We start from the raw sequence: 18,108 nt of genomic DNA, 5'->3' as shown, positions 1-18,108 counted from the left end.
TTTGTTTTTGTGATTGTTGTTGGCAATTCTACAAAAGTTTTAAGAACTGTAGGCCTGAATTCAATTTAGCCTTGTCACTTTGAATACCCTGGTTTGGTTAGGTTTGTGAAAAGGACACCGTTCACATTCATATGCCCAAACTCATCAGTCGCATCCAAAAAGCCGGTCGACGGGCAACAGAGGCATGCCACGGCCATGACCGGTAATAACCTTGAAGTCCTGGCTGTTGAGTGCGGCTTTACATACATTGGACCCTGGTTTGGCTTTTTCTTAAATGTGAAATAGAATAGACATAAATTTGTATGTTGAGCTGAGATCAAGACACCGACTTCAAGTAGTGTCTTTATAACATGCACGCAGTTTTATATCTATTTCAAATGTCAGAATTGAAGAAGTTTCACACCATGTTATGATGTGGCCAAAGTGAGAGGTGGGGAGAAGTGCATAATAGGAATGCTAAGACAGAATAAAATGTATATCATCACAGTCTTACTGCGATCAACATAATTTGTTAATGGACGCCAGAGGCAATTACCAAAGATCTAAATGGAGGATTTATGCTTGTAGTTAAACACCTGCTCCAGTCTGGAAGCATTGACAGAAGATGAACTTTGGCTAATGGCTACATACTTCTCTACTCTACAAGAAATGTCAGATTATATTATGACCCTTTTCATAGTTACTACTTAAGAAAAACTTAATGTGGTAATGCCTCATTCCCTCCCTTACACCTTACTAACTCAGCCCTGAAGGAGGACACTTCAGTTTGATAGAAAGATCCTGTCATCGACTTAAGTGAACTGATCTCAAAGAAACCTTACAGACTATTTATTCTGCTTCTCTCAAACATGCTAAACGTAGAGTGTTAGCTCTGCCAAAACCAATATTCTAGTTATTGGTGGACGATCATGAGCTGAAACAGTGAGATTTTATCTCCATGGGTCCTGCCTCCACTGTAGAGATTCATGACTCTTGCAACAGTGACAAAGCCTCACTGTTACTAGTACATTGTATACAATCAAAAATAACTTCATTATGAAGCTGTTTTCTTTCTGAGGACTTAGAATCTCCTGCAGTCAGCGCTTGGCTGATGAATCCAAAATCTGCTGTTTCGGAACTGATTTTCCTGACCAATCTCTATTGTCTTCCCAATGAGGATGTCAGCTTAGATGATAGACATGCATTTGCCTGTGATGATCATACATATTTATTGAAAAATCATTTTCAGAACCTTAAACATGACCTTTTCCATAAGGTACAGAATACTTTGCATCTTAAAGTAGCTGTACACCCTAAATGGATAATATTTTGCTTGCTAATGCACTAGGCATCCCAAACTGTAGAAGTGTGGGGGTTTTTTCCCTTTTTTTACCCTTTGTTGCATGTCATTACTGCTGATCACTGGGAACTTATTTGCAGCCACGTCCTGTCAACATTCACTTGCTCCAACAGCTGAATGTCATTGAACAGGGTGGGCATCCTGGTGGTGAACATGCCTGTCCAGTGACCATCAGTATAAGGATGGCGCTCCTTGTGCTTCTCTTCTACGAGATACCCAGTTTCCCTGACTGTAAGGAGCTGGCTCATTTATTTGGAGTCGTTCCTCTATTCCCGCAAGGATGGTGTAAAGTTGGCGCTAGTGGTTTTTTTCTATCAGTGACCATCAGTATAGTATGCTTATAGTCTTCCTGGGAAATTTATGCCACAGGGTGACAACACACACGGGCAGCTGGGAGAGAGGGAGAAGGCATTGTCACCGCATAACAGGAAGTGCCTGAACATGGACTTTCATGGCTGGAATTCCAGCCATTATTTTGATGAAAACATCAGATTTGAAGACATTGAAAAGACTTTTGAAATTACATTAGCATTTAAAAAATTATATGACATTTTAGTGTCCGAGTTTACATCTCTATTTGTCTAATTAGTCACTTGGCACTTAAGGAGACACTTTAAAAGCCCTGGCAATTTCAACCAGAAAGTCAGAGAACCCCCCTCAAGAACTGTAGTTATATCTCATGAAACACGTATCATCTAAGGATCTCTATTTAAAAGAACATTCATTGGTCATGTCTAGCTTAAATATGCCCATAGGCTCTCAAAGGCTCAGAAGAATGATCTCTCCACTCTCAGGTTAGACAATCTTCAGCCTGATGCAAAATAATCCATTAACTTGTGTACTTAGCTTTCCATGACAATCACGTCAATGTGAATGGGGTAGGGGTATCAACTGAAAATGCATTCTTTTATGTTACAACTACCCCACACAGCTCAAATCACAGACACATCACTAAAACAGTAATATATGTCATATATCCATGATGTTTAGCCAAAACACTGTTATTGGCTGATACTCAAATACGGGGTAGGGGGGGAATTGTTTTCAATCATTTATTTTTCTTTATGGACAAATGTATTTCCACTAAGTTTTTGACCGCTAGCAACAGTGGAATTGAGGAAGGTAGGTAAGGCATAGAGGACATTGCTGGTCCTGGGCAGCTGTCCACGGCTTTCTAGCCTGTCCATTAGCCATTTCACATTGACATTGACCACTCGGCAGGCTGGTTTCTATGCATAAACATGGGATCGCCATCCAATCTGTCCAAGAATGCCTTCATCAGGCAAACTAATAACTCATGGGTATGTTAAGGAATAAAGCTGTAACTTGTTAGTTATGTTACAAAAAAAATTTAACTCATAAGCTGTAAATCTAGTTTGTCATGTAGCTGTGTATTAAATCTACAACATTTAGCTAAATATTTTTCACAATGCAGACGAAATCATTGTTTGTGTATTCACTTGGGATTTTTCTTCAGTGTATTTATCAGCAAGGGTAGGGTTTTTATCTCAGCCAAAATAATGGAGGCATATTATCAATGTGTAATAGATATGAACGTATGCATAATGATGAATTATACGGCTGTTGTGAATGTTGCTAAGTGGAAAGAAAATATGAATCTGTAAGCAGTATTTTAGAAGTGTATTGCTCTGGAGACATCTTGCTCTGCAGGGGTGGCAGTCTGCAATGACACAGCTTCAAGCATTTTTCACAGGCAAGAAGCAAAATTAACCCTCTTAGAGGGAAAAAAATATTTCGACAGCTTGATCAAAGCTCATTTGTATGTGTATGTGTTCTGTTAATATTCTTGTAATTTAAAGCAAATTGATAACACATCAGATATGCAAACCACACGTATTCTATCACAGGTTTTACCATGCACACCAAAATAAGAAAACATGTAGCCTATAATCCTCAACATATATATTTTTATGTTGTACTAAAGACTGGTCGCCTTACCGTAGACAATATGTTTTAGTTTTATTAATTTCTAAATAAGGTAAGTTGACTTAATTATGTATGTGCGGTCATCTTTTTGGCTTTTAATATCAAGCTCTTGTTACTATTCTTACTGTATGTCTGGAGAATTTTTATCTGTTTTTCAGCAATGGTACACCAGTTCAATGAATGTTGTTTGTACCTGGTTGACTGACCGTATGGATCTACAGCTTCATATTTATCAGCTGAAAACCCTCATTAGGCTTGTCAAGGTAAATATATAGCTTGATACCTCTGATTTTTATAAATGTGCTTATGTTATATATTGTATTTTTTACGTTTTAAATATTATAGATTTAGTAAAATACTAGATGTATTTTTAAAGTAGCCTGCTTCCATATTAATAGCTATCCTAATAATTACCAAATGTTTATTATTTGGAGACTGTTAAATTGCTAATATAAAAATGATGGTTAGTGACATGGGTGTTAACAAGGATAAACAATTGTCATGGTAAAATGGAAGGTTTATATTATGTAAATCTGAAACCATTTTATGTACATTTATTTAACATTATAATAAAAAAATACATTTCAGACAAATTTCAGACAAAAAATATCATAATATCTGCATTAAAATATTTGAACCCCTTTGGATAGTTTTTAAGCCTTGCATTTTATTGCAGTATGTTTTAAATAGTAATACAGTTTTTAATCACAATCTAAAATGCTTCTGTATCTTTGAGTGATGCAAATATATCTTTGCAGCATGTTTTAATGTATTCTGGGATCATTAAACAAAATGCAAATTGATATTGTTCTCATAATTAACTGAAGTAGTTTCTCTTACAATGGGTGTTTATACTGAACAATAAGAGATCACTAAGGTGAGATCACATACCCGGAAAGTATAGTTTTATTCGTGTATGTGTGTCTTGGACTAATGATAATTATTTCAGTGTGAAATCACAGTGGTTTACCATGAAATAAGATAGAGGAGAGCTTAGATTAATTTAATATCATTCATTGTTGTTTTTTCCTCTCTCAGACCTATTTTCAGAACTTCACATGCACACAATATTTATATCTTAAGACCAAAAAAACATTTGTAGCTTTAATATTATGTTTAATTTTCTAAACCAGACTGTTTAAGGTGATTCTATTTATCTTTAAATTTTTTTTAATTGTTTACATTTAGATTGTATTATATTATTTTCTTACATAAAATATAAGGCCTTATATTTGGCCTTATAGATAAAAATTTGTAGTGGATTATACAAAATAGATTGTGATATCTTGAGCTGCATATTTGTAGCAAAAGTCACCTTTGAAGTATTATACTCAATTTAATATTTTACAATTGTTTTTACTACTATTTATTTAAAAAAATGGCAAAACAATTCACAGTTTTCTGCAATGTAAAGAAAAGATCAATGTATGTTAATATTCAAGTAAGGTAATGGGTATTGTTAAAGACAATAGTGAATCCTCATTTGCTGTGCACTATAATTACAGATCCTTAAAAATTGCTTGATGCACATGTTATGCTTGTAAGATAAATTTTTACAAATCAGATATGTTTTATGGTAACTTTGTGAACCCGTGCAGTCATCAGGAATGCAATGCAAACCCAACCACATTTTTCCTGACATTATAAGATGCAAATTCAGGTTCACTAAGCTACAATATTTGAGTCAATATTGTACAATATTTTTGTTTAAAGTAATAGGGCCAGTATACTGCGAGTCTGGTAAATGTGACTATGGATATTAAAATATTTTACATTTGCCCAATATGAACAAGGTTTAAAATATGTTAATAAGGTGAATACCAATCTCATTTTAAACAGACTTTGTTCAATAAAACCACCCAAGTAATTAGACAATAAAGTAATCTGATTTTACACTTTGCTATGTTTAAAGCTGGTCATATATAGGCAGAGCAGGCAAATGTTCACTTCCCTATCTCAGGTGCAGTGGATTTTGCAATGCACAGATAGGAACATATATAGTGACCGCTAAAGACCTATATTGGACAAGATACAATAGAAAGAATCTTATAAGAAGTAAAGGCATGTCCAATATCCAACAGAATTTTCCATCATAGCTATCCAGTATCTGAGCACAGGTGTACCAGTTTTCAAAGTCAGGGCAGCCCATTATTGGCAGAAAACTAAAATTACCTTGACAGATACTTGAACTGGATCTATGGAACACATTGAGGTAAGTACACAATTAGATGCTTTAAAGATGCTTTAAATCTTTCTAATTTCCTTGGCTTTTCTGGGGGAAAAAAGCAAGCTTAAAGAACTAAGGAATCACTTGACTAGCTGACCTACCCTTCAAGGAGCTTATGCCAACTTCTATTACTGATGCCTAAGTCCTAGCCTTCATGGCAGTAGCAGTGAGACCTGGCTTCTCATTTTTTTATATAAAACCCACATTTTCCATCCACATTGGCTCTCAAAAGACAATTTCCTCACTGCTTTAACCTTTTGCTGCCCACAGGGCTTACCAGGTTGGTGACTGTCTCTTCCATATGATGATTTATCACTATTAGAGAGGAATTGGTCACAAAAACCCATGGTCACCTTTCTGCCCAAATCATGCTTTGATTCGATAGTTATACTTTCCATGTAAAGCCTGCCTTAATACAGCACATTGTGTTTTAATTGCTGTCTGCTTGCCAGTCGGGTACACTCCTATCACTTCCTGTTTATGCCCCAAAAGGGACATAGACCAATACTAAACCTTCTCCACAGTGTTCAAAACTAAAAAAAAATCTTAGTGGGTGGGAAATGAGGAAAGAGTAATAAAAATCCTGAAATACATATCTTTCCTGCTCCTGCTCCCACAGCAGATGGTTCTAGTGATAGCTGGCATTGTGTCACGTGATTATTTTTGAAAGGTAATATACAGTGATTCCGATAGGCTTGCTCTGCCAAAATATCACCCCTTACAGTATAACTGCCCTTTCAGTAAGCCTTGTGTTTTTATTTGTCTTTGCAACATGCAAATATTTCAGTATAACGGGTTACCTTTCTAAAGATAAATCCTAGTTCCAGCAGCATTTCCTGGGCTGCATTTTCAACCATGTTTGCTTTACACAACCTGTTCAAGGCTACACTAAAATATTCTATGTGGAGGGAGACTTGCTCTGTGTTGAGCTGAATGAGCAACCGGTCTCCTGTTGGTAAATTATTCACAGCACAGGATGTTCTCAGAACCAGAGGACTGCTGGCAGTAGTGCAGGAAATAGGCATTCTCTTCAGTAAATATAACCCATCATATTTCCATTTTTTCTGAGACTGCTGGGACAAGTACATGCCATGGCTATAATTAGAAAAAAAGTGAAACAGATAGTGAACAGTATCTCTTTACACTAACTCACGTGACAGAGTTTCCTGTATTGTGTGCTGGAGGAAAAGAGCTCCATATTTCCTATGATACTGCTTTGCTATATGTACTTGGGGTACTGTGCTGTACATGAAATACCTTCAGTTCTTCCACTCAGTACACTGTTCTTGTAGGTGACCTACTCTAGATTGCCCAACTTCATATTCTGTGCTGTAACAGACATATTCAGTACCACACCACTATACAGATTGTGCTGTGCAACATTGCCTTCTCCATATGCAGTGCTGTGACATACTCCAAAATGCTCCAACTCTGCAAACATAGCTGGATGTGACATACTCTGGACTACTCCATTCTGAACGCATGCAGTACTTTACATACTCCACAACACACTACTCTTAATGCTGCGCTATACTGCAACTTATTCATACCACTAGGTTTTTCCAAATGCCACTCCCTTCAAAGAATAGACATAGCAGTATTTATGTATGTGTGTATAAATGTTAGTGAACATTCAGTTGTACTTTGAATTCCTTTAGCTTCTCTAGAGTTCAAGTGACCAATTGGCATCTGATGGCCCAATTTCTGGCCACAATGGGTGCATGAAGCAGAGTTTATTATCAAGCCTAGAGGTCCTTCTTTTACTGTGTACTCCCCTACCCCCCACTCCCTCTTCCCCAGGCAGGATAACCCTTTGGTTATAGCGAAGAGGCCAAAAAAGAAAGAAGGCATTGATACATCACTGCAATAACAACATTTTGTTTTACCAGAAATAAGGTAATGCATATTTAAATCTAAATCATTAGAATACTTAGAGTGCCCCTCCATGTGTTAACTCAGGTCACCTTTGTAGTGCAATGTAATGAAAAAGTTAAACAGTTACACACTTGAATAGGAGACTCACAACAGGGCGCAAAACTTGTACAGGAGGATCGAGTGGTCCAGGATCGGAGGCTGAAGGAGTCTCAAGGGTGTTTAGGCGATAGATCCAGAAGGTTTCTTGTCTGCAGAGCCTCTGGAAGCGTTCTGAGGGGGAGTAATGGTCCGGGATTTGTTCGATGGCAAAAATGTGTAGATCTTGGATTCGTTTACCATGTTTTTTGGCAAAGTGTCTCGGGACACTGTGGTCACAGGCCTTGTCGGCAATGAATCGTCTGTGCTCCCCTATCCTCTGTCTTAAGGGGCGGATGGTGCGGCCAATGTATAACATGTTGCATGGACATTTGAGGCCATAGACTACGTGGTCGTGTGAGCACGTAATAAATTGTCTGATGGGGCAGATGTTGTTAAGGTGGTCAGTAAATTCAGTTTGTCCATGGGTAATAAACTGGCATGTGAGGCAGCAGGGTTTTCTGCATTGATACGTGCCCACTCTGTTATAAAATTTTTGGTTGGGTGTATTGTTGGGTACGTCCTTATGGATCTTACTGGGGCTATTCTGTTTTTGAGGTTACGGGCCTTCCTAAAAGTAACTGATGGTTTGGCTGGGATGAATCGACCCAATTTGGGGTCTTCTTTTAGGATGTGCCAATTTTTCCGAATGATGCGCTGTATAGAGTTGTGACTGTTGTTATACGTGGTGATGAACCTAACATTGGTTTTGGGCTAAGGCCATTTCTTGTCAGAGAGATACTACTTTAGGTAAGTGGAATAGGCGTCGCGAATGAGTTTGTCCGGGTATGCTTTTTCTTTTAATTTCTTAGCAAGAAGTTGGCTCTGTGTGGTGAAGTCAGTGGTCTTAGTACAGTTGCATTTCAGTCTGCAGAACTGGCTGTTGGGGATATTTTTGAGCCATCTGGGGTGATGGCAACTCTGAAAGTGTACATATGAATTACCACTGGTGGGTTTGACATGGTTGTTTGTAGTGATGCTGCAGCCGTCAAAGGAGAGTTTAAGGTCTAAAAAAACTAGCCTGTCCGGGCTACACACATGTGTGAAGGACAGACCTAATTTATTGGAGTTACAGTGGGCAACAAAAAGTGGTATAGACTCGTTAGGGCCATCCCAGATGATGACAATGTCATCTATGTAGCGACCATAGAAGACCAGATGGGAGGCAAAAGGGTTGTTAGTCCATATGGACTGATCTTCCCATGGTGAGGTTGGCATAACTGGGTGCGTAGTTGGCTCCCATGGCTGTGCCCTTGATTTGCAGGTACAAATTGTCTAGGAAGGAAAAATAGTTGTGTTCTAATGTGAAAGTGGTACAGTCCACAATGAACTGTGCCTGTTTGTGATGTAGGGTGGAACATGATGATAAACAGTGCTGTAGTGTGTTGAGGTCAACCTCGTGCGGAATGGACGTGTACAATGAGGAGACGTCAAGGGATAACCAGGAGTAGGAGGGATTCCATTTGTAATTAGAGAGGATCTGTATTAAATGGCCTGAGTCTTTGATATAAGAGGGTAAATTTGTTACCAATGGTTGCAGGAAATGATCTATATAGACAGATAGACCACTGGTGAGACTGTTTGTGCTTGCAATAATAGGGCGCCCGGGGGGGAGGGCTAGTGTTTTTGTGAATTTTCGGTAGGTGGTAAAAGTAGGGGGTATGGGGATGTTGGGGATACAGGAAGGATCTTTCTTTTTTTGTCAGGATGGACTCCTTGGAGGCTGTTTCCAGAAGATGGAAAAGCTCAGTTTTGTATGTGTCAAGGGGGTCTGATGGTAATGTGATGTATGTGGTCTGGTCCCCTAGAAACCTCTGGGCTTCAGTTAGGTAGTCAAGACGAGACTGGACTACAATGCCTCCGCCTTTGTCTGCTTGTTTTATAATCAAGTTGTGATTTGTTGTGAGTTCCTTGAGTGCTCTGGATTCGGAAGGGCTGAGGTTATGGTGGTGATGGGCGCTTTTACACATGGAGAGAAGGTCTGAATAGGTGACGTGATAAAAAGTGTCCTCTACAGCCTTTTTACTAGTTCTCCCCCATACACTGTTAGACGCTATACACGCAGCTACCACCAGACTTCTAGGGACAGGACCGCACTCTGTTCTAAACACTGTCTTGTCAGCTGCAAAGACAGGTGTTTGTACAGCCAAAGCACTATTGAGTTAAACCCAGCATTCTGCCTATACATCCGGTCCACACAGGAGTGACACGGACACAGTCTCTGTACTGCCTCGCCTCTCCCCCCGGTCATTAGTTCTCCACTCTACAACCGCGGCCGGCATCTCCTGAGACTCCTTCAGCCTCCGATCCTGGACCACTCGATCCTCCTGTAAGGCCGCCTCTCCCCCGGTCCTCCCCCATCCAAATGTAAGTATGTGCTTTTTATCTACACATTTTTTTAATACATTTTTTTGTGCATTTTGCCAGCACCAATGTTGTAATAATATACCTTACAAGTTTTGCACCCTGTTGTGAGTCTTTTATTTGAAGCCAGCACAGGTCCTCCTACTGTTTTTCAGGGCAACATACTGTTCAGCCTGAGCCCCTTTCCGAGAGCGCTGTTTGCTTCCTTATATTTAAATTTTTTACACACTTGAATAGGGAAGCACACCTTGGTCTAGTTACATATCCAGATGTCAAGCGACTTACTTTTGCTTATTCAACAAAACATCAACAATGTGTCTTGCAGCTTCCATAGGTGTCTAAAGATGCATGTGTATGGGGGTGATATGCTGACAACAACTAACACCTAAATAGGTAGTGACAAGTGTCACATATACACAAGCTCCATTTAACAACTGACATTGTTGCCATTTTAAGATAAGCAATTTAACTCTTTTCTGTCCGGCAGTTACTTTTTTTCTGTGAAGGATCGACTGCTTTAAAGTCAGTCCTATCCAGTATGACATTTATGCATAAGGATTTGGAAACTACACCGTATTTCTATATAAGAAATGTCGAATTTCTGGAGTTTGCTTTTTATTTTAAGATACATGATAAATTTAGGTTACTATATCTGAATTTAATTGTTTAAGATAGAGACTAATTATGTGTTGGGTGCAGACTAATTATAGTTTGTAGGAGAGTTCTTATTGGGTTTTTTACTGTAGACGGTTGTTATTTAAATATTGTCATCTGTCAGTCCTGTCTAGCTTCTGTCCTTGAGGGCCGATCCTTATACAGTTTTAAAATCTTTTTAATTAACAGACATCAATGATTTAAATAGTTTTGTTCATTAAGCCAATTGACTGAGCCTGGCCCAAAATTTTGACCTGTTTGTAACCCTTAAAAGATAACTATTTTTCCCCATAGTTCTCTTAAGGGTCACAGGGGGACATATACTAGCGTCCTCCCGTGACCCAAAGCTCAGTATATTGTGAGCTACAACTCACGGTATACTAAGACTGCCACAGCCAAGACCGATCCCGACATAACTGATACATGAGTGATAGCGGGCTCTTCCTATCTAGAGGCAGAGCCAGCTGCACCCGCCCCCTCCCCCGTCCGTTACTCCAGTCAGCGCTGGAGGATCGTAGCGGGAAGGGGGGGAATCCCAATGGGGTGCGGTGACTGACAGTCACTGCTCTCTGCAGGGAGATGATCGAGAAGTGAGCGAGCGACGTTATGTGTTCGCACACTTCCCGATCTATTGAGCCGACGTGTGACAGTTTAATTGTCACACGTCGGCTCAAACTATGAGGATGAATGATTTTCACTCATCTCATAGTTCTCCTTTAAGGACTGAGCCCGGTCATAGCTGATAAAAGCTTTGTTCATACAAACAAATCAAGTACGTGACTGTGCACAAATGTTTTATACTTTTCTGACAAAAATCTTGTCCCTACGCAAATTACATGTCTAAGAGGCCTTTGATGAAAGTAGGCACTTTCCGGCTTTTGAGTAGAAACGTGTTGGTGGTGGGTTTACTCTCGCAGTGTGGAATATATGAAGTCGATGCAGTGACTTTGGTTAGGCTGCACACATGCACAAAAAGGCCTATGGGTGGTGGTCTGGACAAAATCCAAGGGGTTTGGAAGAGTAGAAGCGCCATATCAATGGTTGAGAGTCAACATATTTTAATTTCATAAGAGCATATCCAAAAGAAACAATCCAATGTGGTTGAAGTTTGAAGCTTGAATTAGCTGCTGAAGCCTGCTTTCTTAAAAGTACTTCTAGTATATTCTATCTCTGAACCTTTTTATTTTAAATTCAGCATCACTTCAGTTCAGTTTTCACCAGCATATGAGCCCTGATGAACCTTGAACCCGTAAAACATGTTGGCTTGTTTCTTTTGGACAAAACTATGATGAGGTCAAAATATCCTGACTCTCAACCATTGGTGTGGTGCTTCTTCTTTTCTAAACGTCTTGGATTTACATTCTTCTGGGCTGCTTAAGATAAAGTGGTTCTTTTGAAATAAAACTAAATGGAATGCCACCTGGGATTCAGAGAGCAAAAAAATTAGAAGAAAATGCTGAACTTTTAAATTGTGGAAAGAAAAATAGATAGAGGGTAATAATGGGAAAACCTCAGTGATAAGCTGTATTTTCAGTTGAGGGGTGTTACAATGTCTACATGCAGACTAAAGGAATAAACAAGCACCTAAACATTAGAAGTAAAGAGAAGCCTTTTGGGGACAGTTGTGTCCTCAGTTCAGTTTTACTCACAAGCTTTCAGGTAAAACACAAAGCCTTTGTTTTGGTATTGTTTCTTAAAGCTTCTAAACAGAATAAGGAATAAAACTGAACAGATGATGCAACCATCTCCAATTGGCTGTTCTTCAGTCCTGAGGTTTTAGTGCTTGCTAACTCTCACTTTTTTTAGGATGGGTTAAGAGCTGCCTTTGTCAGAGGTTCCTGAGAGGTATATTGCTTTGTGGCAATTCTCTTTAAAAGGACAACTCCACTTAGTCATTGGGGTTAATTTACTCAAGGAGCTGAATATGTTCACTTTGGAAAGGGATCTTTCAATTAACTTAGTGAATGAGATGAAGCCAAGTAAAAAATTAATTTTGCAAAGAATATTCAATTATGTGCAAGAAAAGTTAAACAAAAACAGGATTTTTTTCTTCAAAACCATGATGTGCGCTGTAACACACGATTGGAGATAATGCGGCCTGTAATTCCATGAAATTTAACCATTTTGGTTACAAATACACTTCTGTGTTTCATTGTTGGGTGAATTCCCATCATTGGTATAAATATGCCATTTTAGAAGGATGGTTTACCACAACCGAAAATGAAGGTGCAATTTTCAGTTGGGAGCATCTCAACAACAAAGTCCATTAAAATCCGGTTTAGGATTAGGAAGAGACTACAATCAGCCCCAGGCCTTAGTTTTGGTGCCCCTATTTCTGATGCAATTGACACATGTACTAGCATAGTTTTTACAATCAGCCCTTAAGTTAGGCCACCAGAAAAGTGGCTGAGCTAACTCCATAGTCTTACAACAACAAACGTTATGCAGTTCAAATACCTTTCCGTCATGATAGAACAGTCCATCGTTTTCTTGCATATTAGTACCCTGTGATAATGTGTCCCAGGATGATGCCAAAAAGTCCTGGAAAATATTGACAAAATTCTGAGGTGTGGTAGGTGCATTGCACAGACCAAAGGGCACAATTCGATGCATATAGTGGTCAAAGCTTGTTCGAAAGGCTGTTTTTCATCCATCAACCTCCTGGATCCTAACAAAATTGTATACTCCATGAAGATGCGGTTTTGTAAAGATAGTGGCATGGGTAAGTATAATGATAGTGGAGTGAAGTCTCTAGAATAGTTCTGGGACTAAATGAAAAGGTCAATGATTCTTAATGGTAATTCAGTGGAAATCTGTGAAATCTACACTTGGACACAGGGAGTGATGGCTTTTTTTTCCGCTAAAAATATTCTGGCTCCAGCCAGAGAGGTGTAGAGATTGATAAATTCCTTTCTTGAGGCTCTCGTCAATGCATTCCTTACAGGCTTCTAGCATTGGTTCTTAATTCTGACAGAGGGAAAAATCCCCCAAATAGAATTTCTGCACCTGGCAACAGTTAAGTGAGACAGTTGTGATTTATGTGGGTCGGAAGGACATTTGCTTTCTGCTTGTCAAACACACATAGAAAATCATGATAAGGCTGTGGAATGAGTCTGTGTAGGTCAACTGCTGGGCTTTGAAAACAGAGATGTGCAGGTGACTTTGCAGGGTAGGGAAGTCAGTTCTGTAAGCAGTAGGCAGACTGGATCGTAACCCTCTTAATCCAGTCAGTCTGAGGATTGTGTGTTTGTAGCCAGGGCATACCCTGAGATATCATTAACAAGAGACATATAATGATGTCTATGAGAAGTAATTCTCTGTATCCAGATTAATTATAATGGTTAGAGGACTGGTCTTCTAGGTGAAAGTCCCTGATTTGATGCTTGACTCATCAGCCAAATTAATGGAAAGACTTGGAAATTTGGTTTGCAAATATATGTTGTTGTGCAATGTCATGGTCCATAAAGCGGCTGCATGCACTGGAGTCAATAAAGCCTGGATTTGGATTGTCCTTTCCAAAAACTGCAGAAAGACTGGAAGGACATTATGAGTAGACCAGGCTAAGACTGAATAACCAGAAGAACAGATCTGTGTTCCATTCCAGTGCAGTAGAAGCAAAGGTTGATTCAAATAAAGAGGAAACAGTGTTTAGGAGGAGGCCATTCTGCTCAGTGATGGTGGGCCAAGGTTGTGGCTCTCGCAACAGCAAGGAGACACAAAGCCTACTTTCATGGATTCCACTAAGAAGGTCCAGAGCTTCAACATGAAGTAGAGCTGACATGAATTCTTGAAAGCTTTAAACTTACTTCAATCTCCTTTGAATTTTTCTGGAGTATGCATGCATGGTTCAGGTGGTGCTACAACCATGATGGGTACCTTAGCGCGTGTTTCAAAATGAGCTCAGGCCAGGGAATAGGTATGGTTTGGGCTAAGGTTTGAATTTCACCTTTGAGTTGTAAATATCCATCTTTAAGTGCTTTCACTGCTTGTGTCAATGCAACGATTTGCTAGCCACTCACATCAGGCTCCATTTGACTGAAAGGTGCTGTCATGTACCTGGAGAGGGAACCCAAAATGACAAGGGCAGCTTCCATTACTGCTACAGTCTAAACAACCATGGGTAGGGAGACATGGAGTGTAGGGACAATAAAGTGGTGTGAGTCTCAGTTGGTGATGTTGGAGTCACAAAAACGTTTAGAGCATAGGATTTAAAGGATTAGTAGTGACATGGAGATGTAGTTCACTGGTGAGATGAGGTGAACACACAAGCCAAAGTCAGTAACAGATGGGAGGTGCAGTGCCAAATCAGCGTGCAAAGACAGTCAGGAGAGTCAGGAACAGGTCAAGTCAGTAACTTGCAGACAACAAATTACCAAATGGTTCAGCATGAATCAAAATCCAAAAACTCACCAGGTTCAGTACAGGAACAGTTGATCAGAGAAGCAGAAGTAACAGGCGGGTCAAGGAGCAAGCTGGGTTGGTAACAGAGTGCAGGATTGCAGGCCTGGTAGGGCTCAGCTTACAACACCTGTTCCACTCCACTGTGAGCATTGAGTGTCCATTCAAACCTGTGCACACACCATGAGAGGTGCACATAAACATGTACAATTCTGTGTGCAGAACCATGTACACATGCATGTGCAGGTGCTCAAGCTTGATTCTGCCTATAGAGCTTTGCATGATTTTCCTGACAGCTGGACCATTCTGGTATGCAAATTTCACCCTGCTCCTGTAGTCTAAAGCCTGGATGTTTCCCCACCCTTCTCCTTCTGCCTTATTATTGGTCCATCATTTGCATGGACAGCTACATTGACCAGCTGTGAGGTGGGTTCTCAACCAAAGTTCCTAGTTGTACATTTTTTAGCCAGTTCCCTAATGTGGCTAGGGAACTGGCTAATGTGGCTAGGGAACCTACAGGATATATCAAAGCATGTTCTGGGTGCTTCAGCATAGATGCTGCAGTAAATAGTCCTTTCAGTCTATGAAATGTAGACTGCACTTTGGGGACCATTGGAATCAACCTTCTTTTTTAGAGAGCTGAGTAATGGGTGGTCAAATGTTCAAGAATGCATTAATAAATGTTATCAGTTGGAGTTGGCCAATTCCCTAATGTAGCCAGTAAGTATCTGATTACATTAGGAAGGAAATGTTATCCCTACTGGAGCAAATTGTATCATGTTTTATAAGGACTGTTTGCCTTTCTTTGGACCAACTACAGTGTTAGAGTTCTGAGGATGCAGGTTTTAATTTATCTTTTTTGCTTTTTGGTTGAACTCAATGGACATTTGTCTTTTTTCAACCTTACTATATAAATACCATTGTATTTAGGGTTTTGAAGTTCCTGGTGTGATTAGGAGAAATTCTGAACCAAAATGTGGGCATCTAGAGTAGGTACCTACTATCGCATACTGACATCATTTTTTTAACTACAAATACACCTAACCTAATAGACTTCTTGAAGTGGACACAGTCTTTATAAATCTGGGTCATACAATGTTTCCAGCACTCATTTTAGACCATATAGTCAAGGGTTTAAGCCAGAGAAACAACCACTTAATTAAAAGTTAATTAATTAAATGGTGTAGCAACGACCATAAATATCTATGTAATAAATGTGCCATCTTCCAGTGTATTCATTATCTTTTATTGAAGTGGTCCTGTTAGGTAATGCAGATAAAATATAGATGATTTGTACTTCACAGTTTTGCAGTTACAAGCAAATGTTGCGCGTTTTAAATAATTTGCTAATAAAACAAATACTACGCTCTTTATCTTTTCAGTCCAAAACAATGGTCTGCCTATAGCCAACAAAATAAGAGTACTAAAAATGTGATTACAATGAAGGTCTTGACAAAATCACACATATGCAACAACTTTTTTCCATCCTTTAATGGATTGAGATCTTTGCAATTCTCAGCCTACGCAGTTTTTGATTCCAGCATTTTAAGGGTTAATGTCTCAAAATTGTCACCTCATTAAACAAGTCACTAATAAGTTATGCCTATCGGGAACGTAAATAGGTTATAGTGGTGCCATGTGGAAAGCTGCAAAAAAAAGTCTACAGTTACAGTGAAATTGGTGTGAAGAGAGAATTTTAAAACATCTCCTGTGCTATCAATGTATCAAGTTAATTTTCACCTAATTTAGCCTCAGCCTTTATCATTAGCTTCTTATTGTGCTTTAAAACAAGCTAGGAAATAGATAATCCAGTAAGTCATCCCAATAATCCTCATGTCAAGCAATATAATAGTGCAAATACATATTTGTCACATAAAGGTATTTCTTTATTTTGTTTTATCTCAGAATTTATTGTTGTATCTATTTTTGTATCTTCTTTAGAAAGCATATCGTGATTTCCGATTGCAAGGTGTCCTGGACTCCACATTAAATAGCAAGACCTACGATACCATTAGGAACCGGTTAACAGTCGAGGAAGCAACGGCCTCTGTTAGCGAAGGAGGAGGACTTCAAGGAATTACGATGAAGGACAGTGACGAAGAAGATGAAGAGGACGATTAAATATATGGAATTAGAGGCTCAATGGGATGTAGCCACCCCTGGTCCCCAGTGCATGTCTGTTAGCCACATTAGGGAATTTTCTGTCCGCTCCAACTGCCCATAAAAAACTCTACCAATACGATTGTCATTCTAGCTGTGTAATTTAAAAAAACTTAACGCACTACATTTGGTTCATGAGTTTCCTATCTTCAAATCTATAGGTTCATGAGCAATATAGAGCGCCATTGTTTAATACTGTTAATTGATCTATATAGGAAACATGCTAAATATGTCCCTGTTCTCAGCAAAAATATCCAATGCTTCATTCCTGTAATGTATATACGTTGATGGTAAAATTGTTGTGCCTATGAGTGTGTAGTTATGTCATTTTTGTCGCGTGGATGCCACCCGCTCAACATAAACAAAACAAATTCTAAACGCTATGTTTTCAAAGAAGAGGCTACACCCAGCGAGGTTTAACTATGGCAATCCATTCAATTTCTGAGTTTTAGCTCATCCTGAATTCTAAACCATACTCTTTTACTTCAACATCCTGTTAGTTAACTAGAGGTTACATATCAGCGGATTAGTATTCCAAAAAAAAAAACTACAACTGTTCTACTTGTCGTAGATATGAGACATCCAAAAAAACGAACAAGCTACTGTTGAAAAAAAAAATATAAAACAGTTTTATGTTTATGTCTTCACTTTAAATGTTACATTTTGTTTAGGTTTTAATAAAAGTGTATGTAAAAAAACACAAAAAAAGATAAAAACTTTAATAACAGACTTAGACTATAAACTGTGTTTATAAGACTATACAATACTTATTTCCGTAGATTGTAACCTTAATTTACATTATTTTGTGTTTCACAATTGTTTTTATATCTGCCATGTACATTGCATTTTGACCAGTAACTGCATGTCAACAGGGTCCCTCAAGAAGCTTTTTATCTGTGTAAAATAGTGGATCCATCTTGCTTTTGCCTTACAAGAGCCTACAGTTGTAAAAGTGTAAGGACTGTGGCTTCTCAATAAATAACTATTCAGATGTCCTAAGAGTGATGTT

The 18,108-nt window shown here is 38.9% G+C and overlaps 1 protein-coding gene across 1 annotated transcript in view; it reads left to right on the top strand.

Moving 5' to 3' along the window:
• CADPS (calcium dependent secretion activator) overlaps nt 1–17,683 on the top strand; it is a 372,013-nt gene extending 354,330 nt beyond the window's left edge. Inside the window, exons 30-31 of the mRNA XM_018554448.1 lie at nt 3,445–3,549; nt 16,881–17,683. Of these exons, the coding sequence (XP_018409950.1) occupies nt 3,445–3,549; nt 16,881–17,060 (285 nt within the window). The 3' untranslated portion in view covers nt 17,061–17,683. The remainder of the gene's footprint in view (nt 1–3,444; nt 3,550–16,880) is intronic.
• Nucleotides 17,684–18,108: the final 425 nt, after the last annotated feature.

The sequence above is a fragment of the Nanorana parkeri genome, unplaced genomic scaffold (genome assembly GCF_000935625.1).
Source record: "Nanorana parkeri isolate BGI_ZX_2015 unplaced genomic scaffold, ASM93562v1 scaffold9, whole genome shotgun sequence".
Lineage (NCBI taxonomy): Eukaryota > Metazoa > Chordata > Amphibia > Anura > Dicroglossidae > Nanorana > Nanorana parkeri.
Note: the sequence above shows the minus strand (reverse complement) of the source record. Positions and strands in the feature narration are given on the sequence as shown.